The sequence below is a fragment of the Anomaloglossus baeobatrachus genome, chromosome 8 (assembly GCF_048569485.1).
Source record: "Anomaloglossus baeobatrachus isolate aAnoBae1 chromosome 8, aAnoBae1.hap1, whole genome shotgun sequence".
Classification (NCBI taxonomy): Eukaryota; Metazoa; Chordata; class Amphibia; order Anura; family Aromobatidae; genus Anomaloglossus; species Anomaloglossus baeobatrachus.
In genome coordinates this window covers 220,935,439-220,961,788 of record NC_134360.1, presented here as the reverse complement: position 1 = coordinate 220,961,788, position 26,350 = coordinate 220,935,439, and the positions used below count along the sequence as shown (strand labels likewise).

The following is a 26,350-nucleotide window of genomic DNA, read 5'->3' as shown; positions in this document are numbered from 1 at the left end:
AAACAAAAAATATCCCGCCCTCCCTCCCCTGGAAGTGCTGTGTTTTTACTAATGATGTGACGGTCGCGAATGATCCGACACAAAGATCCGGCTCCCTGCTATGACTGACAGGAGCTGGATCTCCAGTGAGAGCCACTAAATTCTCTTAATGGCTCTCACTGGGCGTAAAATTTGGGTGTTTGGTCGGCGAACTCCGCCCACCTGAACAAAATCACGCCCACTTGGCAAATTAATTGGCCCTTTGTTGGGTGGTCAGGGTTTAGCCGCGGGTGGGCGTAGTTTCGGTGGCATTATCGCAAGCTTAAATGTGTTCTCCTGCGGTGAACACACATTTAATAGGGAGCCATGAAAGAGGCGGCTCTTTTTGGTGAGCAGAACCATGGGAACCGGATCACCGAAAAGAGCCGGACTGCCAATCATTAGTGTTTATGGCTGGCTATATGTGGGTAGAGGGCAGAACTGCCCAATTTGAGAGCTTCAATGGGGTTCTGGTCCAAGACGGGTTTCTCCCACACATCACGCCAACTGTTCCTGCAGATTGGGGCAGCCCTGCAAGTGCTGCAAAGCAAATAATTCCAAGACACCAAAGACTCCTTCTTCAATTAGAAAAATCTATATTGGCCCCAATGTACATGAGGGGATAAAAACAGCGCTGCTTTTATCCCCTCATGTAGATTGGGACCAATAAAGATTTTTCATGGTGAATCTTCAGTGTCTTGGATATTACAAAATTGGATTCTATTTCTTCCACGGGTTCGCTCATCTCTACCAGTCACCCAATGAATTCGCAAAATGCTGCGTCGTCAGGTGTAATAATCTTTTGCTTTGCCCGAATTATCGTCATTCTCGGCAGCACATGGTGCTGTTCAGCCAGGACCTGAGCTGCCAAGGACAATTGCAGCCTATGCACTGAGCCATCTATTACTATCGTTATGTGTGCACATCCAAAGCGCGGTCTGCTGTGTAAACTGTATTAAATGGCCACGGATCGGCGATGAGCGGCTGGCCTCTGTTCTGATCATGATCCGTGGAGGCCGTATTCTGCACTGTCTGAGGCATTTCCCAAATATTTACCTCCTAGTGACACACAGCATCCATTGGACACAATGATAAGAGCGTATGCAGTGCCGTTAGGACTATATTAGTACCGGCCCACTGTAAGGTAAAGCATAGTCGGAGCAGAACACTTGGTTTCTAGGTCGCCTCCTCTACGCAGGCCTTCATCAGATGACTGGGGACATGTAGCAAAGTTTGTCGTCTGCATAGAGAGCAAATGTTCTTAGGTAACCAGATGCAGATAAAAATTTCAGTGACTACGGTTTCCACCAAAGTCTCCTGTGAAAATGACAACTGGGACAGAACCCACAGACGAGGCTGTTCAACCCTACTGAAAGCTCATCCAAGCATGATCATGATAATCAGTCCAAAATGTCAAACTCTCTACAGAGACCTCAAGAAGTGATCAAAAAGATTAAGAATTCCTTCATAAAAATAATCCAACAAGTAAAGCATCTGACATCACTCGAAAGTAAGGCTATATTCACACATGCTTGTGTCGCGGTCTTTTGCATCTCCTGACCCAAACTTGACCGCCTCATATGGGCCTGTACGACAGCGGAGTTCAGGTTGGGAGATCTCAGTCGGCACGGACATCATGCTTCATACTCAGACTGCGACACAATGCGGAGCTCTGGGCGCCAATGCAAAACATTTTATAAAGGACCCAAACTCTGACATGGTATATACAGTAACTAATTTCTCATATGTGGCGGTTACTGCAAGCTCTGCACACCCTACAGTTACACCTTCAGTTCCAAATTTTACCCATTGGTTATTTTTTTTTTAGTTTTTAACGGCCTTCAGCTCAATCTTGAGCCACGGCGAGTTGATGGATAAACGCTCTGTAGGAAGATCAATCTTGTGCATCCTAGATAGGTCCACCAGGGTCTGTGGGTCCATCAGGGTCTTCCCACCTAGATAGGTCCACCAGGGTCTTCACTGCCTAGATAGGTCCACCAGGATCTTCTTCACCTAGATAGGTCCATCAGGGTCTTCTTCACCTAGAAAGGTCCACCAGGGTCGTCATAGCCTAGATAGGTCCACCAGGATCTTCCTCACCATTATCTTGATAGTATCATTGATTATTATTGATTTTAAGCAGTAAGAAATTGAAAAAAGGTGTGACTTTCATCTAGGTCACAATGATTTGTTTTCCACTGTGCCATCCGTGCCCTTATTGCTTGTGCCCCTCTTGCAGGGCAGTAATGCTGTCATTGTAGGTATTTCAGGGTCTTGTGTTGGAGTGTTGTTGCGTTTTGGAGCACATGATTTTGTTATTCCGACCTATCCGCTGTTCCCACCTTCTTTCTGTGGATGAATATATCTGCACGTTGAGTATATGAAGGACGTGTGCAGTATTCTTGCCTGATTCTCTGTTGAATTCTCTTGATAGCTCACAGTTTGGTTCATCGGCTGCTTCTTTTTGTGTTCTCTACTGCTCGTCGTGCTTTGCCTGACACATTTTCCAAAAAAGAAAAAAAAAAAGAGAAATATCCCGGAAAGCTCAAGGCTATCTTTAAACAAGATTTTGTGTCTGTCTTTAATTGCGTTTTCCAATTTTCTCTCAACAGTGCCTACAACCGTAGTGGCAGAAACACCACCAGTTCAGCTACTCGAGACAACCGTATCAACCACCACCACGACTTCACAGAAAGCTCTAATTAGCACTACATCAGCTGCAGGTACAAAAGAAGGAAGTAAAGGACTCAAGCCTCCAGCGGTCCTTTCTACCACAAAGAATCCTCCGCCAACCAGCGTCTTCCCTTTGCCGGAGAAGTTCTGTCTAGCTAAGGAATTGAAGGGGATCAGTTGGCCGCAGACGCAGAGAGGGATGCTCGTAGAACGCCCCTGCCCCAAAGGAACTCGAGGTACAGTATTATTTTCCTTGTATGCAATGTTCTCTTTCAATTTCAGATTTTTTTCACATTTTTTAGGCGTCCTTTTAAGAGCACTCTGTAATATATGTGTTGGCGTTCTCTTCATGATCTGCTACTCCAGACAAATTTCTGAAGTTGTAGGAGCGCAGCATAACAAGGTCTCTCCAATGCCGATGAATTGGACCCTTGTGTGTATTAATCGCTTCATACCAACATTCATTGCAGTTGAAGAAGTTTGTGAATTTTTTATTTATTTTGTGTTTCTAATTATGAACTTCACCTCTTCTACTAAAGGAACTGCTTCATACCTCTGCTTGATCGCCACTGGAACCTGGAACGAAAGGGGCCCCGATCTTAGCAATTGCACCTCACATTGGGTCAACCAACTGGCTCAAAAGGTGGGTTAGATTAGTGAACCCGTCTTGTAGAGTAAAGTTTCTTGGACCTCTTGACTTGATCTCCATCCATTTCAGAAGACATTCATTGACTTTAACGACTGTTTTTGTGATTTTGCGCTACAGATTCGGAGTGGAGAAAACGCTGCTAACCTTGCGAACGATTTGGCGAAATACACTAAAGAGCCAGTATTTGCAGGAGACATCAGCTCCACCATTAGACTCATGGAACAGCTGGTGGACATCTTGGATGCTCAGTTGCAGGAGCTGAAGCCCAGCGAGAAGGACTCTGTTGGACGCAGCTATAACAAGGTAAGGACCCTTTTGTGTCGGTTGGTGGAAGGTTTAATGAATATTTTAGATCATCATAAATGGTTCTGGAGTGAACCCGCGAGGACTTGTTCTTAAGTACATGAATCTAGACTGATCAGACCTTGGTTTGTGAACCTTTCTATCAGACCATCCCAAGGTCTGCCATTGTAAGATATAAAGCCATCATCACTTAAAATGGCTGATTATTAGCAGTCTGCTTCCTTATCGTCTCTGACTACTTGCGTATTTCTGCTCAATATGGTTGCCTTTGCCTTTACAGCTGTAGGATCTATTTAAATGCTGGTTTTACGTTTCTGAAAAGTATTTTTCAATCTAATGTTCTGGTTCTCTTTCTGCAAAGCTGCAAAAGCGAGAGAAGACTTGCAGAGTTTACTTAAAGGTATTATTTCCAATTACCTCCCTATGTCTTGTGCTTCCCTTCCTCCACGCTGCGCATCTGTCTGTCTTTGATGCTCAGCAGCCAGCCTGCATAGACTCAGCCCAGTGCTGGAGGAACTTCATGAAAACCTCACAATTACCTGAACGGCTGCGCTGCACGCATCAAACTCCTGTGACCGCAGTACATATGCATGTAACGATGCACCTCTACCACCACCGCCCTATCGGCCTGCGTCCTAACGGGTGCACGACACGTCTCACCCTATTTCTTTTACCTGTACACGCTGAAACTGACCATTATTTGTATTTTAAGGGGAATAGACGTGTTTTTACTGCAGCGGCATGTGTAATTTTCCTTATTACGTATCACCCCTGTCACCACCAGTTGTCTATTACACCGCGCCTTGACCTTAATTTCTGACCGATGTCATTTGTGTTTCTCTCAAATGAGTTCCTTGGTCCAGATAAGAAAGATAAACCTTTTAAAATTACAAATCAAACGCCGTCTTCCACTATGCAAATGAAACGGTTCCCTTACTGGTGACAGAGGACTCATTTGAACTTGAGATTAGAAGCCTCAATCTGTGTTTCTTTGTGACTAATGAAGTCGCCCTCGACAGAGCAATTTCTGTCCCACTTCAGTTACCGGCTAAAGCCGTATCAACTGGAGCCTTTGACTGTTCTGGTTTTACTGTTAGAGCAGGAGAAACCCATCGGTGGCATTTGGACGCGTCCACGACAGGACCTGCTTGGAATGTTGACTGTTTTTTGCAGGAATAAAGGATATTAAAATTGATTCGAATAATTAATCTTCCTCTCGCAGATGCTTTGGGGACCACTTTTAACTTTCTCACTCCCTTCTCTAAACTGTAGAGTAGTAGACCATTATTATCCTGTTTTCCATCGGATAATGGGCTGTGAATTAGAGTTTTCGATTTGGTTCCCCCGTTTCCAGGCTGAATTGGTGGAATCTAATGATTCCTGATCTCTTGAACATGTTTATGGCATTTGACCAATTTAGGAGTCCTGGGTTGGCAAGTTTCCATTTTTAAAACTAATGGATATTGTGTTGGTTAGCTGAAGATTTTCATGGATCATTTTGGTCTTTACAACTCGTTATGTCAATTATAGCTGTGATTGGCATTGGTGGTTGCCGGTCTAGCAACGTTTCCATTCATCCATCTGCGTAGATCACCATACTAGGCCATGATGCAACTTCCACCATGCAGTGTAAACTCCTCTCCAATGACCTGTGTCATGGAAAGTGTCCTGTCCACGGATCGTTCTTCCACGATCGATGTGATAAAATTGTTCTGTATAATCGGCACAAGGATCCATTTATCGGAGTAACCACCTTGTTGTCTTGTAAGATTGATGATGCCAATTAAGCAGGGAACAGTCAGAAATTCTTAGATTTTCCAAAATTGATGTCCTCTCGAAAAGTAGCTATTCTGATGCGTTAGCGGTGGATACATAGATCTGCAGCTTCTTCCTATGAACGATAGTTGTCTTTTCCTATCACCTACCGTGCTTCTATAACTTTGGCCGAACGCCCGCCTTTGGCATGGAAACTTTCGTAGTTGGCTCCTTAAGGCTTGGATGTCTGGGCATAATGTCTGAAGCACCTTGTGTAGATAGGCATTATTTAATAGGCGGTTTAGCCCTGTTTTTTTCATCATGGCAAGTTGCCTAGTTTAAATACAGTTGAAACACATATGAAATGCCTGTTTAGACATTCCCTGGCAAGTTAATATAAGCCTTAAATACAGCGTGACCCAATAATTACCAAAGTATTTTTCTTTTGGCTATATTTTCTTTTATTCGCCTTGATTTATACATTATACTTAGTGACAAGCTTACAATTCATTTATTTTAGTTCCTGCTCGTGACTTTATTTTCTGCTCATGATTCATTCATTCCAGGTGTACGTGTACTTTATGATAATTCGTTATCTGCGCAGCGATCCGGCTATTGGTGACTTGTATGTTTTATTTGGTTGTCCCCCGATAGCTCGATGTTTTCCAAAGACCTAACTCTGACGTCTCTACTCTGGCAGGCCATTGTGGACACCGTGGACAACCTACTGAGGTTTGATGCTTTGGAGTCATGGAGAGACATGAATTCATCGGAGCAGGCACACGCTGCCACAATGTTACTGGACACCCTGGAGGAAGGTGCATTCGTACTGGCGGACAACCTGGCAGACCCTACAAGAGTGACCATGCCCACAACCAATATCGGTAGGAACATGTGAAGGCTATAGCTGTAGTGTTTCACGGCGGGGTGTCGCTCTTCATCCTCGCAATTATTAAACTTTCTTAATTGCTAATTAACGAAGGAGGTTTCCTGTGATTCTTGCCATTATTAATTGAATTTTGGTTTAGAGTTGATTGTGCAGGGAGGGCAATCTGTGTAAATAGGTTCCCTCAGCAAAGCAAAGTTTAGCTTGGGGAGCGTGAAATGGAGGCTTTGGAAATTCCCAGGTTTGCAGGTATATTGAGTTGTTCTAAGCCTATCTAATACCAAAGGAGCGAAAAACCAGAATATCTTGTAACGTAACATTATAACGCTATTAAACAGTGTTCTGCTGTGGGGCTGCAGATTTAGATTTCAATGTGCCTTTTCATATAACTTAAGCACAGTTTTCTATTAACAAGAGACTAACAGAGCTGTTCCACTGTTTCCCCCGCACACATGTTGAGGGAGCTCATAATAGCTGCATTGTAACACCACTGTCGTCTTTCTCGGCTCTTGTTCACCGTAACCAGTTCTCGAAGTGGCCGTGCTCAATACCGAGGGCCAGGTGCAGGAGTTGAGATTTCCTCAGGGCAACAATGAAGATAACCTGATCCAGCTCTCTGCAAACACCGTCAAACAGAACAGCAGGAATGGTAAGTCGCCGGGCGCATGTTCCGACCTCTATTGTTCCACTTCTCAGATCTGTAACTTTAGCATCGGAATTGTTTATTAGCAAATGGCGATTCCTTTAAGAGCTGCAAAAACATCTGTAGAGCAGCTCTCGTTTCTGCCGTGCTTGGCTTTAATGAGGGTCTGCGGATTTGACTTGTTACAGCAACCACAGAGCTTATTACGGGTGATGGCAAGAAAACCAAGAGCTCTTTGCTCATTTTTTTTTTTCTTCCTTTGTCTTCTTCCCAGGGTTGGCCAAGTTGGTCTTCATCAAGTACAAAAGCCTGGGCCAGTTCCTCAGCACAGAAAATGCCACCATCAAACTGGGCAGTGATCTAGCCGGCCGGAACAGCACACGAGTCGCTGTCAACTCCGATGTGATCGCAGCTTCCATAAACAAGGAATCCAGCCGCGTCTTTCTGACGGACCCCGTGTATTTCACACTGAAGCACATCGATGTGAGTGGCCATGTTGGAAATGAATTTAGGATGAGTGCAATGAGGTGTTGGACTATTAAAAAAAAAAAGTTTCCATCAGGATTGGAAATGTGCCTCCAGGTCACAAGGAGAATTTCTTTCAGTCATCGAACATAAAATTAAATGAAACTCGGATCAGTGATTATTAGAACTTAAGTGTATTCTTAATGAAAGCTAATTCAGTAGCAACATGAAAATGTAAATGAGTCTAATTCATTTGTGAGTGAAAATTAACTCTTACCTTAGCAGCAGGGCAGCTCCATCTAAACTCTGATTACTCTGTATAAATTAGCAGGTTTAGATGCCTCCAAGTGTAAAATCAGCTTTGGATGCCAACGTTATGTAAATTGTGGCAGTCGCTAGGACTTTTTTTTTTATTATTTGCCTGTCCTTGAGTGTTAGTTACCTTAGTGTGCTGAAGAGCGAAGGTGCCTCAATCCAAGCAAAGTGTCGGCAATCAGATGATGCCCAGAACCAGGTGTCTCCTCGTCTCTCCTCGTCTCTCCTCGTCTCTCCTCGTCTCTCCTCGTCTCTCCTCGTGTCTCCTCGTCTCTCCTCGTGTCTCCTCGTGTCTCCTCGTCTCTCCTCGTCTCTCCTCGTCTCTCCCCGTCTCTCCTCGTGTCTCCTCGTGTCTCCTCGTGTCTCCTCGTGTCTCCTCGTGTCTCCTCGTGTCTCCTCGTCTCTCCTCGTGTCTCCTCGTCTCTCCTCGTGTCTCCTCGTCTCTCCTCGTCTCTCCTCGTCTCTCCTCGTGTCTCCTCGTGTCTCCTCGTGTCTCCTCGTCTCTCCTCGTCTCTCCTCGTCTCTCCTCGTCTCTCCTCGTCTCTCCTCGTCTCTCCTCGTCTCTCCTCGTCTCTCCTCGTCTCTCCTCGTCTCTCCTCGTGTCTCCTCGTGTCTCCTCGTCTCTCCTCGTCTCTCCTCGTCTCTCCTCGTCTCTCCTCGTCTCTCCTCGTCTCTCCTCGTCTCTCCTCGTGTCTCCTCGTGTCTCCTCGTCTCTCCTCGTCTCTCCTCGTCTCTCCTCGTCTCTCCTCGTCTCTCCTCGTCTCTCCTAGTGTCTCCTCGTCTCTCCGCGTCTTTTCATTCTTCCACCATAATTGGAGTCACGTTTTTGTTTTAAGAAGCGGTTTGTAAAATACCAATAAGTTCAGATTCGTGCAAGACCGTTTTTGTGGCTTTTATAACCACCTGAGATGTGTTCCAACACTTTGATAGATGTGCACTGGCCTAAAACAACAGCAAATCGTTCTTCCAGTTGACCACTCAGTCATAGACCTAAAAAGGAATATTAGCGTCTAACGTTGCTTCAGAGAATTGTACCCGTGATCATCACATGCAAGATATCCATGTCTCTCAGGCTCAGCAGGTTGTGTGGCTCCTCTCTCCAACCAGGACTGAAATTCGTCTGGAAAGATGCCAGTGCACAATAGAGTCCCAAATCAAACCTCAACCCCATGCATTAGAGAACCCAGAGTCTGGGTCTCTATTTCCACCACATTGTAATAGTTTAATATTTTATGATACGTCCACACAGGATGGAAAAATCCAACTAAAATCTAAGCAAAATTTCCATATTTGACATTTTGAATGTAGCGCGTGGATCTCATTAGTTCTAATCTCATCCACACGGCTGGTGCTGTAATCCACTGTGGACTTTCCATGCACAAATCTACATTGAAAATTCACAATATTTCAGTTCTCGTGAATTCATCCGTCGTGTGCCGTTATAGTAAAAAGTCATAAAGTTCAAAACGGTTCCCCATACTTATAGGTCGACTCATTATTAAGTATTGTGGACGGCTTCGCCCCGCACATAAATTAGTAGGATTTTCTCCGGTTCTCAGCGTTTGGCTTTGATGGCCACACTTTAATAGGGACAGCGTTTTGTGACGACATGCATTGCTATTTCTGTCCTACTGGATTCACACATGGCCCGATTACCCGGCTCCCATGTTTTATTTCATCTATTTTGCGTTTGAACACGAGAGACAGAACCTGTTCCTTGTGAAGACATGGATTAGCATGTGCAAATTATTTTTAACGAGACGACTCATTACTGTTTTAATGTTCCATACGTCTTCATTATGTGCTTAGTGCAAAAAAAGAAAGAAATACTGAACATATTTAAAAAAAAAAAATCCTAACGCATCCAATTTTCTTAGACAATTTGACCGATAAATGCAAATATGCAAAAGATACAAATAATTAATTTAAAGCTAAAGAGCCTTTTTTTAGTAGAACCAGAATAAAAAAAAATAAAAGATGTCGTAAAAATCTAAATGGGTTGTACAGTTTGCTTCTTCTCCATTTGGTCTACCTCACAGGAAGCCACAAGTTTCTTTTTTTTTGTGTTTTTTGCTTTGTATGTTTTTTCTCTCCTCTCTGAGCTGGAAGTAGATGCAGTGATTATTGTGGAGTTTGTTGCTCTCCTTAGTCAGCTCCCTTACTGTGTAACACCGAGTAGATTTCTGTAGTGCTTTATCTCATTCAGCGCTAAATAATGGATTTTCTGTCCTTGAAAGAAAAGTGCTGCAGCTAAGAGCTGTTAAAAAAAAAAGAAAAAAAACCTTGGAGACTCAGAATGATCCTGATAACAGGGAATAAGATCTAAAACACGTTCTGTTGGAAAGTTTAGACGATGCTCGTTCATTGTGTCTGCTTCTTAGTGAATCCATAGGTTGCTTTCCATTATTGGTGCAGCCCTCATAATGGGCGCCTCCATTATACAAGGTCTGGCTCGTGTTAACAATCCTGCTACATCTTCAGAGTTTTCAACCGATAAAGTCACTCAAGGTTTTGTTTGGTTCCCCAATCTCTGAAGTGGTAGAGTTCAGATATTTAACCATGGCTAGTGTAAGTCTCCGGAACCACTGTTTCTTTTTAGCAAAAATCACTTATCTTCTCGTTGAGCACGTACCACACATCCTTCTGTGGAAACCCAACCTAAACCCTCGTCCTGGACCTAAGGACCAATGTCTAAAGCCACAAAAGAACATTTTGAATCGTTTAGTTATTCGAAACTCATCATTTACAAACTATAGAATGTCGGTCCTCCACCGCAAAGTTCTAGAATGAAGAATTGTTGATTTCTTGACTTGATGCTTTCTTGGAATTCGTAAATATCCTTAACTTTCCAAAACTTGTAGTTTCCAAACTATAGAATGCCAGTTCTCCACCACAAAGTTCTAGAATGAAGAATTGTTGATTTCTTGGAATTCGTAAATATCCTTAACTTTCCAAAACGTGTAGTTTCCAAACTATAAAATGTCAACTCTGCATCGCCAAGTTTCTAGATCATAGACTTTTTATTTCTATCCTTGATGCTTTCTTGGTTTTAATATCTTATTTTTTTCCCGAACTTTCTTTTTCAGCCTCACAATTATTTTAATGCCAATTGCTCTTTTTGGAATTACTCGGAGAGAACGATGATGGGATATTGGTCCACACAGGGTTGTCGTTTGATAGAAACCAATCTGACTCACACGACCTGCGCCTGCAGCCACTTAACCAATTTTGCCATTCTCATGGCCCATCGAGAGATTGTTGTAAGTATCTTCTTGGAGTTGGTAAAACTTTTTGTAAAACCTGAAACAACAATGTAATGATAATGTGCATTTTGTTTTGTATTTTTTTGCGCGTTCTGCTATGTATAGAGATGACATTAAGCTTTGGTGCGTTTCTGGGTGGACACATTCGGAATTGTTTTTGGATGACTGGGCTTCAGTTAACGTACGGGAAAAGGAGAGGAGTGGGTTGGAGAAAGGAAGTTTGGTGATTGCTAGAACAATAGGTTCACATGACGGCATCTCGGAATGATGGATATCCGTGACATGCCTTCCTCAGTTTACATTCTTTTTAAGATCTTATAATTATCCGACTTATTTTTGCTTTTTCCCCCCTTCCTCATCCCGTATAGTACGGTTTCATACTAACAGCCAATGTTTTATCTTTCCCAGTACAAGGACAGTAGACACGGGCAGTTCTTGGATGTCATCACACGAATGGGAATAGTCATCTCCTTGGTCTGTCTCGCCATTTGTATTTTTACCTTCTGCTTCTTCCGTGGTCTTCAAAGCGATCGAAATACAATACACAAAAATCTTTGCATCAACCTGTTCATTGCAGAATCTTTGTTCTTGATCAGCATCGATAAAACAAGCAACGTGGTAAGGATCCTAGCATTAAAACTGTTTCTCTTGCTGCCCTAAAGGGGTTTCCTGCTACTTTTGAAAGGTTTAGAGGGTAGGGATTGTTATTAAATTAATAAGTATAGCCACTTCTCCAGCATTGCTGTTCCGATGGTCTCCTTCAGGACCATAAGTGATAACCTCCTGACCGCAGAGGGCACTGATTAGCTGTAGATCTGATAAATGGGGCCTCATCACTTCCCAGTAGAGAACATTTCAGCTGTAACCCTGGAGAGATGGGGGGGATTCCAGAATTAATTATTGCTTTTTATAAGAATTTCCCCCTTAATATTCTGATTGGCCATCGCTAAATCTAAAAAACAATATTGCTTTCTGTCCTTTCACTAAATTCATGTTTCCATCATGACCCAACCTCCTTTTTGTAGAACAGTTCACTTAATTATGTGTGAATGCCAAGATTTTCAAAGGAACCCCCAGAGGGAAGAATCAGGGGATCCGGCAATGCAAATGTACTTACCGTATTATGCATGTGCTAAGTAGTCAGAGTTAGTCATCCAGACACGTTTGGTCTTTTAGACAGCTCCGTTCCCTTATTGAAAGTGGTTCTTATTGTTCGTCCAATCATTGATCATAACATCCATGTGCCTTTTTTTAGTGGCTACATACTCCCTATACTGACTAGAGGGGAGTGAATAGATTGTCAGGATCCTGGTCCAGCAGCCATGCCAAAATTATGTGCCCGCTGGGGGTGTGAGGGGGGGGGGGTGTCTTGCATTCTTGGTGTCTCTTATGATTAGTACACCCAGCGTGACGTCGTCTGCAGATCAAACCGTAACGATGACATCACACTGGCCCTACAGATCAGAAAATGAGCCGGATTCCAGCAGATAGGTCATTCCCAACGCTCCCATCCGGCTGTCATAGACTATCGATTAGGCCATTGAACCACTCATCTGGCTAATAGTATTCTGTAGGCAGATTGGGGCATTGTCTGATAGTTCTTTGATCTGCTCTTTTTCCTTAGATCGCCTGCGCTATTCTCGCTGGTCTCCTTCACTACTTCTTCCTGGCGGCCTTCGCCTGGATGTGCCTGGAAGGAGTCCAGCTTTACCTCATGCTTGTGGAAGTATTTGAAAGTGAATATTCAAGGAAAAAGTATTATTACGTCGTCGGTTACCTCTTCCCGGCTATTGTGGTTGGCGTCTCGGCCGCTATCGACTACAAAAGTTATGGAACTGAGAAAGCGTAAGTATAAAAGTAGCAGATATTCACTAGTAGATGGTGTCAACCAGGGCCCTATGTGGTTCTTCAGAGGTCACCATGTCGTGATCAGGGATCTTCTTGGTTCTCTAATGTCTGAGTACCAAAATTTTATTGAATTCGTGAAATTTTATGCACCCAGATTGAGTTTTTAAAGGGAACCAATCACCAGGATTTTCCTATACAATCTAAAGCCAGTGCTATACTGGCACTATCAGGCTGATTCTATACATACCTTTAGTGGTCAGCTCGAATCTTTAAATTTTGAAATCCAAGAAAGTAAAGTTTATAAAATCGTTAGCTTCTTGAGTGACAGCAGCTGAGGATCAGATAATATCTTGGGGGGGTATTCATAGTTATCCTTTCCCCCTGTTAAATTAGCATAAGTATTATACAATTGATTTACTTTGACTTGCAGGACCTGTGGTGAGGTCATACCCATGTGACCAGACGGGGCGGGGCCTCAGCCAATAGAAAAATGTTGCTTCCTGGTATCAACTTTGTTGGCTGAGATACCACCCCTTCTGGTCACATGGGTATGACCTCACCACAGGTCCTGCAAGTCAAAGTAAATCAATTGTATAATACTTATGCTAATTCTCACAGAGAAAGGAGATAATTATGAATACCCCCCCCAGGTATTATCTAATCGGCAGCTGCTGTCAATCAAGAAGCTGCCGATTTTATAAACTTGCTTGTGTTTCGAAACCTAAACATCCGAGCTGACCACTACAGGTATGTATAGAATCAGCCTGATAGTGCCAGTATAGCATTGGCTTTAGCTTATATATGAAAATCCTGGTGATTGGTGTGCTTTAAAGAATTTCAGAATCTTGTTCAGCACCCCTCTAGAGATGTTTATTATAGGCATATTCACCATAGACAACCATCAAGAACTACATAGACCCGGGGGTTTAGACCAGAGTCTTACAGTGGTTCTCCCACGTGTTAATTTTGACCTATCCCTTTACATGGAAGTTACCGTTATGCATGACTTTGGGCGCTCCACCATTCATTGATTGATCCTCACTGAAAGTCGCAGGAAAAAAAAAGCTTTTAATAGAAGAATACAAATTTCCGATTTCCTCCTGCACTTGACTTAAAGTCTCTTCACCTTAACCACCTTCCAAGGAGAATAATGAAATCGTCTGAGATTGTTTACCAGACCCCGTCGTGACAGCTGAAATGTACTTATATTAACAGAAAATATATTCCGCCAGTAACTCCGGAGCGTGATAATAGAAAGAGCCTCCGCGTGACGCCTGGACTCATAACTTTATGCATCATTTAGCCTAATATCCAATGTTTCACATTTTATTTTTTTTATATTTTTTTTTATTTTCCGCTCCTTAAGTCCCACTTGGGTTATTTTTTAATGTCCTACTGGTTTTCAGCAGAACATGACAGCTGAGCATTTTATGTCTGTTACATTCGAGACGCCTACTTTGCATATGCCATCAAGAGAAAAGGCCAAACTTGTGGATTGCAAAAGAAGAGCCCGGCCAAAAATAAACTGTGCGCCCTTTTTTAATATATTTATCTTTGTAGCAATTGCTCAGATGACGGATCTCCCGCTGATATATTAATCAATATATGAAATAATGAGTACAGGAAATAGATGATCCCCAGTAGCGGAGTCAGATGGCCGCGCCGTGGTTCACTGACAGCCCCTCCGTCTCCTCCGCACACATTCCCCAGTACCCACATCGCATTGGCACTTTGCGGCGCGGAGATGATTGGTGCGGGGAACTTTTTGTTGTGATGTGTGATTTCCAAGCTCATTTGTATTAATTTTATGCTTTTCCATTTGGAAGGTGCTGGCTGCGGGTAGACAACAATTTCATCTGGAGTTTTATTGGTCCAGTGGCTTTCATTATTCTGGTAAGATGTTCTCCTCCTTATCTTTACAGTCATTTGTCATTTCTCTGTGAAGATCCTATTAACCCTAGAACGCGCAACCATATAAATCTACCATAGAAAACAAGTAACCTAGCAGGCCTTCGAGGCCCCAGGTATACGTTCTAGGGTTAATGGACCAAGTCACACGTCAAGCACTTAAGTCTTTGTATAGGAATTATTTCAGAAAAGACTGAATGATTTTTGATTCCTATTTTATGTTTTGTTTGGTAGATAATAACATTTTATTTACGTCCTAAATACAAAATTAATTGATTAAAGGGAACCTGTCAGCAGAAATTTCGCCCAAAACCTAAAAGCTTCCCCCTCTGCAGCTCCTGGGCTGCATTCTAGAAAGGTCCCTGTTATTATTGTGCCCCATGTGAGACCAAAATAAAGACTTTATAAAGTGGTACCTTTTTGTATTCAGATACTGTAAATGTGACACGGGGGCGGGCTCTCTGGCGTCCGTTATTCTGCCTCCTGGTCCTGTATGCCGCCCCCATCGCTCCTTTCCATAGCTGATGCACCGCCCACTGCTTCAGCCATCACCGCGCATGCCCAGTGCCAGTCTCACGGGACTGAGCAGTGTGACCGCTGGTGACGTGTGCGCAGGCAAGTGATTATGGGCGGGGCTGTGATTGTTATCAGCAAGTACCCGCCCATAATCTCGTGAGCGCGCAAACCTCACCAGCGGTCACACTGTGCTCAGGGTAGTGCTAGACTGTATGGGCTGCTTCCAGGGATGACGTCCCTTTTGTCACGTGATAGTATTTTGAACACGCCCCTATCACGTGATAAAACGGACGTCATCCCTGGAAGCAGCCCATACAGTCTAGCACTACCCTGAGCACAGTGTGACCGCTGGTGAGGTTTGCGCGCTCACGAGATTATGGGCGGGTACTTGCTGATAACAATCACAGCCCCGCCCATAATCACTTGCCTGCGCACACGTCACCAGCGGTCACACTGCTCAGTCCCGTGAGACTGGCACTGGGCATGCGCGGTGATGGCTGAAGCAGTGGGCGGTGCATCAGCTATGGAAAGGAGCGATGGGGGCGGCATACAGGACCAGGGGGCAGAATAACGGACGCCAGAGAGCCCGCCCCCGTGTCACATTTACAGTATCTGAATACAAAAAGGTACCACTTTATAAAGTCTTTATTTTGGTCTCACATGGGGCACAATAATAACAGGGACCTTTCTAGAATGCAGCCCAGGAGCTGCAGAGGGGGAATCTTTTAGGTTTTGGACAAAATTTCTGCTGACAGGTTCCCTTTAATAGCAAAAAAAAATAAATAAATAAAAAAAAATTAAAATCAGCCTTACATCGAAATTGTAAAAAATAAATGGCCTTTTGCACCACTGGGGTTTCTTCACAAATAGGAAAGAAGGTATTGCCGTCCGCTCGGCTCCAGGCTTCTGATGGCACAACGAAAATTTGCTCTTTACCCTGCAAAGAAAAAATAATCGGCATGGCTTGGCCAAAAAAGCATGGCGACCAATGTCCTGTAGAGATTACGGTAGAAAAATACCATAGATTGTGGCTAAATTCTAGACCAAGGCGTGGCCGACGCAGATTTCTGCATCCGGTGCAAACGAGGTCCCAAAGTTACATGTGGCTTCGCTTTCCTCTAGAGGCCGGTGTACGAGATGCAAGGCTCCATACGTTTCCCCTATAGCGGGTTTACTGGTGTTTTTAATATAAAACACAATATAATCTGTATATTTTTCCTCTAATATTCTTCTTAAACTTTTCTCGTGTTGGTCTTCTGTCAGCCAGTTTTTGGATTTTTTTTTTTACCAGTTTCCAGCTCCTATAAGCTTCATTGTGTTTTTAATGTTTTTGGCTTTGTTTTTTTGCATCTTTCTTATTCTACTATATATGATCGATGAATCAAATAATTTGTAATGTGAATGTAAAGAAAAATGCAGAAAAAAAAAAGCACACGCTTGGTATAAAACATGGGCACTAAAAAACAGTGATAACGGTGAAAGCGGTGATAACATATATTGGTGGGGAGGTCTGACCTCTGTGACCCGCACCGATTGGCAGAAAGGCCACTTTTATCTCTTCTAGAATGGAGTGGCGGTGCATTCTCTTCAGTCACTCCATTCACTCTACATAGGGCTGCCAGAAAGAAAGCCAAGCACAGAGCTGAGCAACCCCATAGGGAATAAAGAGAGGACGCATCACCGCTTCATGATAACGGAGATATGATTAGTACCGGGTGCCAGAGGTTGAATCCTCATCAAATTATATATTATCAATAGTGATGACAGAGCGCTACCATGTAAGTCACTAGTGATGAGCGAGCGCTACCATGTAAGTCACTAGTGATGAGCGAGCGCTACCATGTAAGTCACTAGTGATGAGCGAGCGCTACCATGTAAGGCTGCTTTCACACATCCGGCTTGAGCTCTGCGGCTCAATCCGGCTGTGCAAGCTATGCAACGGATGCGGTGAACACACCGCATCCTTTGCATAAGTTTTTCCCATGCGGCCCGTCCGGTTTTTGCCGCTTGCAGCATGCTACTGAGCATGCGCAGTGGCACAAACAGCATGCGGCGGCCGGATTCGGTTTTTGCCGCATCCGGCCGCCATAGGCATGCATTGAAAAATGCGCTGCATCGGTCGAATGCGGCGCGATGCGTTTTTTTTTTTGACGCACGAAAAAACGTGCCAGGCAACGTTCCATCTGGCCGCCGCATCGGCTAAATCTGCCGCATGCGGCAAAAAACGGATGGAACGCAAGGCTTTGCGGCACTAATTAAAGTCTATGCAGAAAAAACGCAACCGGCAGCAAAAAAAAACGGTTGCGATTTTCCTGCAAAGTGCCGGAGTGTGCCGCATTGCAGAAACCGGAGGTGTGAATGCAGCCTAAGTCACTAGTGATGAGCGAGCGCTACCATGTAAGTCACTAGTGATGAGAGCGCTACTATGTAAGTCACTAGTGATGAGTGAGCGCTACCATGTAAGTCACTAGTGATGAGAGCGCTACTATGTAAGTCACTAGTGATGAGCGAGGGCTACCTTGGCTAGGTGCTCAGTACTTATAATGAGCAGTTAGATTTTTGGTTTAATGGAAGTCATTGAGCATTTTTTGTAGAAGAGTTCCCTACTTCCATCATACTTGGGTACTCGAGTCGCACTCTTCCAAACTTCCAACTGCTCGTTATGACTAGTACCAAGCACCTGAGCTGGGTAGTGCTCGCTCATCACTAATGATCACCTAACCTTTGGATACAAACCTTTACCTTCACTGGAAATCCCTTTAAAGTCATTTGCCAAAGATACTTCCATTATGCCCACAAATGACAGTGAGGGCCGAGAGCCACCTCTATGTCTAAAAACAAAGAAAACACCAAAGAGTGGCTGATTATAACTATTGCCATTTTTTTTATCTAGAAAGCGTGATACTGAGAACCACAATCAGTATTTTGTATTGAAGGTCCAAAACGCAGTTGGTAACATTATGTCACCGGCCTCCACTGTCACCTACCAAGAGTAGCCAGTTATGCCCCTCTTTTCCTGAATTATCCCTCAGAAGGGTTTTAGAGCAGTCAACACAATTTTTAGAATAGGATCTTCTGTAAATCCCATGTTGCCCCCTCATTAGTGCTTTTGACTAATCCCTAAAGGGCTCTAGTGTAGGAACAAGCCTGGTGCTGTGGATGGACACCTCTTCAGTAGGATATACTGCGATAGTAGCTTCCCCTATTGATTATTGGTCATCCTCACGTGTTTTTCACTCGGGTCCTTTTCATTATGAGGCCACAACTGCCGTTGAACATGACAAATTGATGTAATTGCTCCTTCTTAGGAAATCTCAAGTGAGGCCGAACCCTATTAAGTTTCCCGTTTGACTTGTAAAAATGTGTCTAGCCCGTTTCTTACAATCCGTTGATGTCAGGATGAAATGTACACAGCCTGGTGTATCGGCTGGAAACATCTGCGAGAAGTCTTCCGTAGCCTTTATGGAGGTAGCAGAGATTTATGGCTCTTCCTGGTCCAGGTTTCTCACCACCTGGAACCTATTATAGAGCCGATAACAAATGCGCACTCCATCTTTGTATCTGTTTAGGAAAATGACAGTGTTTGGGTGGAGACGCTTTCCTGAACTATTAGCGAGTCTTTCTTACTAGCTCAGGAGGGATTCCCGTGGGTGTCCTCAAGTGTCCAACTACACAGGATCTGCGTCTCGTCTGTTCTTCCCTTTAGTAAAAGTCATGCATTGCTCATCACAGGCATTTAGGAATAGTTCATGTTCTTAGACAACATCCATCGAATTGGGGACATTTGGGCTAAAATTACTTAAGTGTGACTTGGGGTTCGTTTTGATGTTTTGATTTTTTTTATTAACTTGCCTTCCATAAATTTGACGCTTTGATTCCAAAGCCAGCTTTCCCAGATGACAAGCATATATTTTGGTAAAGTGATTTTATGCTTTTAAGGGGTGGCCCATCTTTTTGTACTATATAAACTGCAATAGTATTTTTTAAAACAAAGAGTACTCGCCTACTGATCTTCTGCCACTCCTCAGTACCTCTGGTTATCATCTTGTGTGGAGTTTGGCACGTGTCCAATTGGTGACCAACAGTCGATAGCCAGTGGCTGCACCAGTCACATGTGAACTCTGCTGGTAGAGGGAGAGAGCTGAGGGAAGGGAACACCGGTGGAGGATCAGTACGTATGGTATGGGCTTTAAAGAAAAAAAAAATAAACAATTTTGAGACGTTTATGACATAAAAAAAAGGGGGATGGAAAACCTCTTAAATTTGTTCAACCCAAAATAAGTAGAGTAGATAGATACAAGTCCATAGTTAATGTTTCTGTCTGTGTACAAACCACATATAGCGGCATATCTAGTCCCTACAGTTCCTGACTAAAGACCAGTAGGGGCTCTGGTGCCATTTGGTGTCCATCAGGCACAGACATGTACAGTATGGACACTTTGCAGTGTTTTAGGGCAAAGTGCGTTGGCCTCGTTGATGGCAGAATTGACTCTGGAATAACAAAAAAGATTTCAGTTAAAGATCCCCTATAAAATATGGGATCAAAGCTCTTGCAGTTTAGTGATTGGGACCAGTTTCTGCTGTTTGCATCATGTTAGGACACCGTTTGGACAGACTCTTAGGCCCCTTTCACATTGCGCTTTTACCTCCGTTCAGTGGTCCCGTCAGAGCTTCCGTCCGATCACCCCCGCAAAACGTGCTTTGGACGCATAAGCTGACGGGGCCATTGACTGTAATGGAGCATATGGAGTCAGCGTGTGCTCTGTCTTGCACCATTTTCGGGCGTATACGCTTTCTGCAAGCGGACACCCAGACGTAGTCTGCCTCGTAGAAAGCGTATAGGCCCGAAAATGGTGCAAGACAGAGCACACGCTGACTGTCTGCTCCATTACAGTCAATGGCCTCGTCGGCTCATGCATCCGAAACACGTTTTGCGGGGGTGTTCGGACGGAAGCTCCGACGGGACCACTGAACGGAGGTTAAAGCGCAATGTGAAAGCTGCCTTATTTATTAGTATGATGCAATATGGTGATTGTGCCATTAATACTGATTATAATTTATTGATCAGTTTTATAATCCCAATGCTTTTTGGATTTTCGCTGTGCTATGAGCAGTACAGACCCGGTCAGACTATTGATCCGAAAGACATCTACGATCTCCTTAAGGAGACGCTCAACGATTAGCAAGTGATCTGTAAAACGTGGGAGATATCTTCCTCCCCCCCAAGAAAAGAAGTGCAGGTAAAGGGCATCCATTGACCACGATCAGCTGGAGTCCCGCGTTGTTTACCACCAGCTACAACATTATTATTATCCAGTAAAGCGTTTAGCCTTGAAAGTGCGGGGCCTTAGGGAGCCGGATTCCCTAACTCAAAAATGAAACCGCAGGCGGCAATCAGGTCGGCGTGCCGGAGAGCCATTCTTCTCCTGCAGTTACTTTGCCCTCCAGTCGTTCTAAGTTATATTCTCGGACCATTGCTTCTTTTTCCAGGAGTTTTGCACTATTCGGCAGTGTAGTGATTTGCACATGAGTTGATACACTGTGTACAGTACAGACCAAAAGTTTGGGCACCCCTCCTCATTCAAAGAGTTTTCTTTATTTTCATGACTCTAAAAATTGTAGATTCACATTGAAGGCATCAAAACTATGAATTAACACATGTGGAATGAAATACTTAAAGTGTGAAACAACTGAAAATATGTCTTATATTTTAGATTCTAGGTTCTTCAAAGTAGCCACCTTTTGCTTTGATAACTGCTTTGCACACTCTTGGTATTCTCTTGATTAGCTTCAAGAGGTAGTCACTGGAAATGGTCTTCCAAGAGTCTTGAAGGAGTTCCCAGAGATGCTTAGCACTTGTTGGCCCTTTTGCCTTCACTCTGCGGTCCAGCTCACCCCAAACCATCTCGATTGGGTTCAGGTCTGGTGACTGTGGAGACCAGGTCATCTGGCGTACCACCCCATCACTCTCCTTCTTAGTCAAATTGCCCTTACATAGCCAGGAGGGGTGTTTGGGGTCAATGTCCTGTTGAAAAATAAATGATGGTCCAACTAAACGCAAACCGGATGGAATAGCACGCCGCTGCAAGATGCTTTTTGTAGCCATGCTGGTTCAGTATGCCTTCAATTTTGAATAAATCCCCAACAGTGTCACCAGCAAAGCACCCCCACACCATCACACCTCCTCCTCCATGCTTCACGGTGGGAACCAGCCATGTAGAGTCCATCCGTTCACCTTTTCTACAAAGACACGGTGGTTGGATCCAAAGATCTGAAATTTGGACTCCTCAGACCAAAGCACAGATTTCCACTGGTCTAATGTCCATTCCTTGTGCTCTTTAGCCCAAACAAGTCTCTTCTGCTTGTTGCCTGTCCTTAGCAGCGGTTTCCTAGCAGCTATTTTACCATGAAGGCCTGCTGCACAACGTCTCCTCTTAATAGTTGTTCTAGAGATGAGAAGGTGTGTCCAAACTTTTGGTCTGTAGTGTATATATATATTTTTCCCTCCTCCATTGCTCTGCACATATAGGATGAGCAGCTCTCGTGGCCTCGCTGTCCTAGCGCAGGCTGCCATTGCTATGGTGGTTGGGTTATTATATCTATGAAGAGGGAGCATGTAAGTAATGAGCGTTGGGATACCATTAGTATGCCTGAAATGGTTTAATGAAATCTTAGATCATGACACGTCAGGATCTGTTCTTATCATTCGGACAGCTCCATCTGCGTCTTTAATAATTAATCCAGTTCACAAAGAGTTCAGTCTCGCGCACTCATTTAGAAACCTTCTTTAGAGAAACACCTCTTTGCCTGCCAGTCCCAGGGAGACATTGTCTTCTGCCTGGCTAGCTGCAAAGATATCGAGACACAAGTGCAGTTTTAGGACCATACACTCGCCAGGTAACAAAAGCTCCAGGGAGGACAATTTGGGTCAGAACATGTGCAGTTCAGCTGGGTTACTTTAGAATAGTGTTTTTCTTCCACTGTCTTATCAGATCCATGTCAGCACTGCAGGCTGTGTGGAATGAATTTTTAAATGCAAGGCGCAGGCAGACATGATTCAATTGAGCAGGTTATAAAACACACAGCAGAACTTGTACCCTGCCCGGGCAGAAGAAGCCGAAAAGCCTTGCATGGCATCACAGTCCCATCCTGAGGACAGCCCGGTTCATCTACACAGTCACCGCCTGCACTTTATAGAAGGTCCCGACGTATTCAGGCTCAAGGGTCCAGAAGCAAAAAAAAATAGTACAATCAGCCAAGGAAAGGATCGGGGTGAAGGAAGGGCCTAACAAAGTTGGCAAATCTTGTGCATTTTTTATATTATTTTTTTTTTTTTTTTACTTTGCACAAATAATTCTTAGCACTTTACAGACATCATCAGTGTCCACAGTCTAAAAACCCAGAGCACTCCCACACAAACACAGAACATGCAAACTCATTGCAGATGACGTCCTTGATGGGAGTAGAACCCAGGACTCAACACCGCAAAGCTCAAGCTCAGTGGTTAGCAACAATGCTAACCACTGAGCCATCATGCTTACCTATGGATTGTCTTGTGGATCATTCATCCCTCCCTCTGTTCATCCCTCCCTTATTTCTCTTTTCCCTTGCTCCCACCCTCCCTCCATTCCTCTCTCCCCGCCCTCCATTGCTCTCTCCCCGCCCTCCATTGCTCTCTCCCCGCCCTCCATTGCTCTCTCCCCGCCCTCCATTGCTCTCTCCCCGCCCTCCATTGCTCTCTCCCCGCCCTCCATTGCTCTCTCCCCGCCCTCCATTGCTCTCTCCCCGCCCTCCATTGCTCTCTCCCCGCCCTCCATTGCTCTCTCCCCGCCCTCCATTGCTCTCTCCCCGCCCTCCATTGCTCTCTCCCCGCCCTCCATTGCTCTCTCCCCGCCCTCCATTGCTCTCTCCCCGCCCTCCATTGCTCTCTCCCCGCCCTCCATTGCTCTCTCCCCGCCCTCCATTGCTCTCTCCCCGCCCTCCATTGCTCTCTCCCCGCCCTCCATTGCTCTCTCCCCGCCCTCCATTGCTCTCTCCCCGCCCTCCATTGCTCTCTCCCCGCCCTCCATTGCTCTCTCCCCGCCCTCCATTGCTCTCTCCCCGCCCTCCATTGCTCTCCCCCCGCCCTCATTGCTCTCTCCCCGCCCTCCATTGCTCTCCCCCCGCCCTCCATTGCTCTCTCCCCGCCCTCCATTGCTCTCTCCCCGCCCTCCATTCCTCTCTCCCCGCCCTCCATTCCTCTCTCCCCGCCCTCCATTCCTCTCTCCCCGCCCTCCATTCCTCTCTCCCCGCCCTCCATTCCTCTCTCCCCGCCCTCCATTCCTCTCTCCCCGCCCTCCATTCCTCTCTCCCCGCTCTCCATTCCTCTCTCCCCGCCCTCCATTCCTCTCTCCCCGCCCTCCATTCCTCTCTCCCCGCCCTCCATTCCTCTCTCCCCGCCCTCCATTCCTCTCTCCCCGCCCTCCATTCCTCTCTCCCCGCCCTCCATTCCTCTCTCCCCGCCCTCCATTCCTCTCTCCCCGCCCTCCATTCCTCTCTCCCCGCCCTCCATTCCTCTCTCCCCGCCCTCCATTCCTCTCTCCCCGCCCTCCATTCCTCTCTCCCCGCCCGCCATTCCTCTCTCCCCGCCCGCCATTCCTCTCTCCCCGCCCGCCATTCCTCTCTCCCCGCCCGCCATTCCTCTCTCCCCGCCCGCCATTCCCCTCTCCCCGCCCGCCATTCCCCTCTCCCCGCCCGCCATTCCTCTCTCCCCGCCCGCCATTCCTCTCTCCCCGCCCGCCATTCCTTTCTCCCCGCCCGCCATTCCTTTCTCCCCGCCCGCCATTCCTTTCTCCCCGCCCGCCATTCCTTTCTCCCCGCCCGCCATTCCTTTCTCCCCGCCCGCCATTCCTTTCTCCCCGCCCGCCATTCCTTTCTCCCCGCCCGCCATTCCTTTCTCCCCGCCCGCCATTCCTTTCTCCCCGCCCGCCATTCCTTTCTCCCCGCCCGCCATTCCTTTCTCCCCGCCCGCCATTCCTTTCTCCCCGCCCGCCATTCCTCTCTCCCCGCCCGCCATTCCTCTCTCCCCGCCCGCCATTCCTCTCTCCCCGCCCGCCATTCCTCTCTCCCCGCCCGCCATTCCTCTCTCCCCGCCCGCCATTCCTCTCTCCCCGCCCGCCATTCCTCTCTCCCCGCCCGCCATTCCTCTCTCCACTCCCTACATTACTCCCTCCATTTGTCCATCCCTCTTTCTCTTTGTTCCTGCATTCCTTCCACCATCCCTTTCTCGCATTCCCCCTACCTTTCCCCATATCCATCCTCTCTACCTCCCTTGCTCCATATCTATCCTCTCTACCTCCCTTGCTCCATATCTATCCTCTCTTCCTCCCTTGCTCCATATCTATCCTCTCTACCTCCCTTGCTCCATATCCATCCTCTCTACCTCCCTTGCTCCATATCCATCCTCTCTACCTCCCTTGCTCCATATCCATCCTCTCTACCTTCCTTTCTCCATATCCTTCCTCTCTACCTCCCTTGCTCCATATCCATCCTCCCTACCTTCCTTTCTCCATATTCATCCTCTCTACCTTCCTTCCGCCACCCTTCTTCCCTTTCTCCCTCGCACCTTTCCTCCCTTCCCAAACAATCTCTCCCCCCTCACCCTCACTGCCTTCCATAATCCTTCCCTTCCTCCCACCATCCCTTCATCATATATTGACCATTAAGTCAGAGGGAATGTGTTTAAGGTACTTAAACTTCAAATATGTGTCATGTGCTGTAAAATCCAATTCCTTGAGATATTTGTCATGTATTTGTGAATGATATATGTGCACCATTTGATAGACCTGTTGAGTAGGTCCTGGTTGCAAGAAAAATAGTCTTTTGACAATTTTTTGGTCTTCATGTTGAGCCTCCTATAGATCTCAATTATAAAGGGGCTTTTGAAGACTTACTGATGGAATACACCAAGGTTACTTACCGGTAGCTGTTTTTTCCAGAACCCATGACAGCACCCATATAATCACGTGGTGCTGTCATGGGTTCTGGAAAATCCGGCTACCGGTAAGTAACCTTGGTGTTTTAACAATCTTTTGATCCTCATGTTGAGCCTCCTATAGATCTCAATTATTAATGGGCTTTCAAAGACTTACTGATGACATATTGATGACATTTCCTTGGAATAATGGACATTTCGCACCACCGCTGATCAGCTGTTAGCAAGTCCCTTGGATGCTGAATGTTACAGTTGAGCCTGGACTCCTCAGCTTTATGGGGCTGTTCTTTGATCACCTTCACTTCAGTGAGAGCTGAGTTACAGTATCTGAGTATGATCGCTCCATATGTAGTATGCGATGATGGGACTTTCGGCTCTGTACAATGTTTAATTCTGTACAAAGTTGTATGTTTTATTTTCTAGGCTATGGGAATATGTAGTATTTGACCCCAACCAATCTGATACTGATGACATCTCCTAAGACTAGGTCATTAAGTCCCCGTTAAGATGTTAGCAATCAATAAAAATATATCAGAAAGGAATCAACAAGAGATAATTTAGGTTGAAGCCATTGAGTGACGTTGACATTGGTTACGTTTCTGGTGTTGGTAGTTCCACTAAGCAGATGGCGTTCTTAAGAGGTTCAGGAATCCTGTTGCACGATTTGACGTCATTCGAGACGCCTTCCTTCAGGTGTGTTTTTTTTATAAACTTTTCAGTCTATGAGTAACTTCTGCCCATTGTGTTATCGGGATGTGACCTATAAAATGTGGAAAAAAGTTGCCCATTGTCTTTGGCGGACGATGCACTTTCCAAAACGAAAACACAAATACACCACCCTTGTCTCTGTTATTATTTTCTTGGAGTTCTTACATGACGGGATGGCGGATTGCCAAGCTGGAGCTTCCACCCTCCCAACAATTCCAACAAACGCACATTGTTCTAATTACACTGGGTGTGGTGAGCAGAATTCGAGGCTTCCTATAGTCTGACTTTTAACATTTCTCATAAATGCTCCACATCTGGAGGTTCTGCCTGGTGGGTCGGGAAACTGGTGAAGGTTGAAATGCCAATTTATAATGCGGAGGATCTCCCGGGGGGGTTCTTATGACTTGGAGAAACCTCTTCAGGTTTC

The 26,350-nt window shown here is 45.3% G+C and overlaps 1 protein-coding gene across 24 annotated transcripts in view; it reads left to right on the top strand.

The window, feature by feature from the left end:
* The window catches only part of ADGRL2 (adhesion G protein-coupled receptor L2), a 278,687-nt gene that overhangs the window by 224,332 nt on the left and 28,005 nt on the right, over nt 1–26,350 (top strand). For 17 of the 24 annotated variants that reach the window (XM_075320238.1, XM_075320234.1, XM_075320233.1 and 14 more), the window contains exons 6-16: nt 2,631–2,927; nt 3,231–3,334; nt 3,458–3,643; nt 4,005–4,043; nt 6,099–6,282; nt 6,811–6,933; nt 7,202–7,410; nt 10,794–10,967; nt 11,379–11,588; nt 12,595–12,815; nt 14,645–14,711. In XM_075320238.1, coding sequence (XP_075176353.1) covers nt 2,631–2,927; nt 3,231–3,334; nt 3,458–3,643; nt 4,005–4,043; nt 6,099–6,282; nt 6,811–6,933; nt 7,202–7,410; nt 10,794–10,967; nt 11,379–11,588; nt 12,595–12,815; nt 14,645–14,711 — 1,814 coding nt within the window. The remainder of the gene's footprint in view (nt 1–2,630; nt 2,928–3,230; nt 3,335–3,457; nt 3,644–4,004; nt 4,044–6,098; nt 6,283–6,810; nt 6,934–7,201; nt 7,411–10,793; nt 10,968–11,378; nt 11,589–12,594; nt 12,816–14,644; nt 14,712–26,350) is intronic. The other 7 variants (XM_075320239.1, XM_075320236.1, XM_075320235.1 and 4 more) reach the window with 1 other exon arrangement.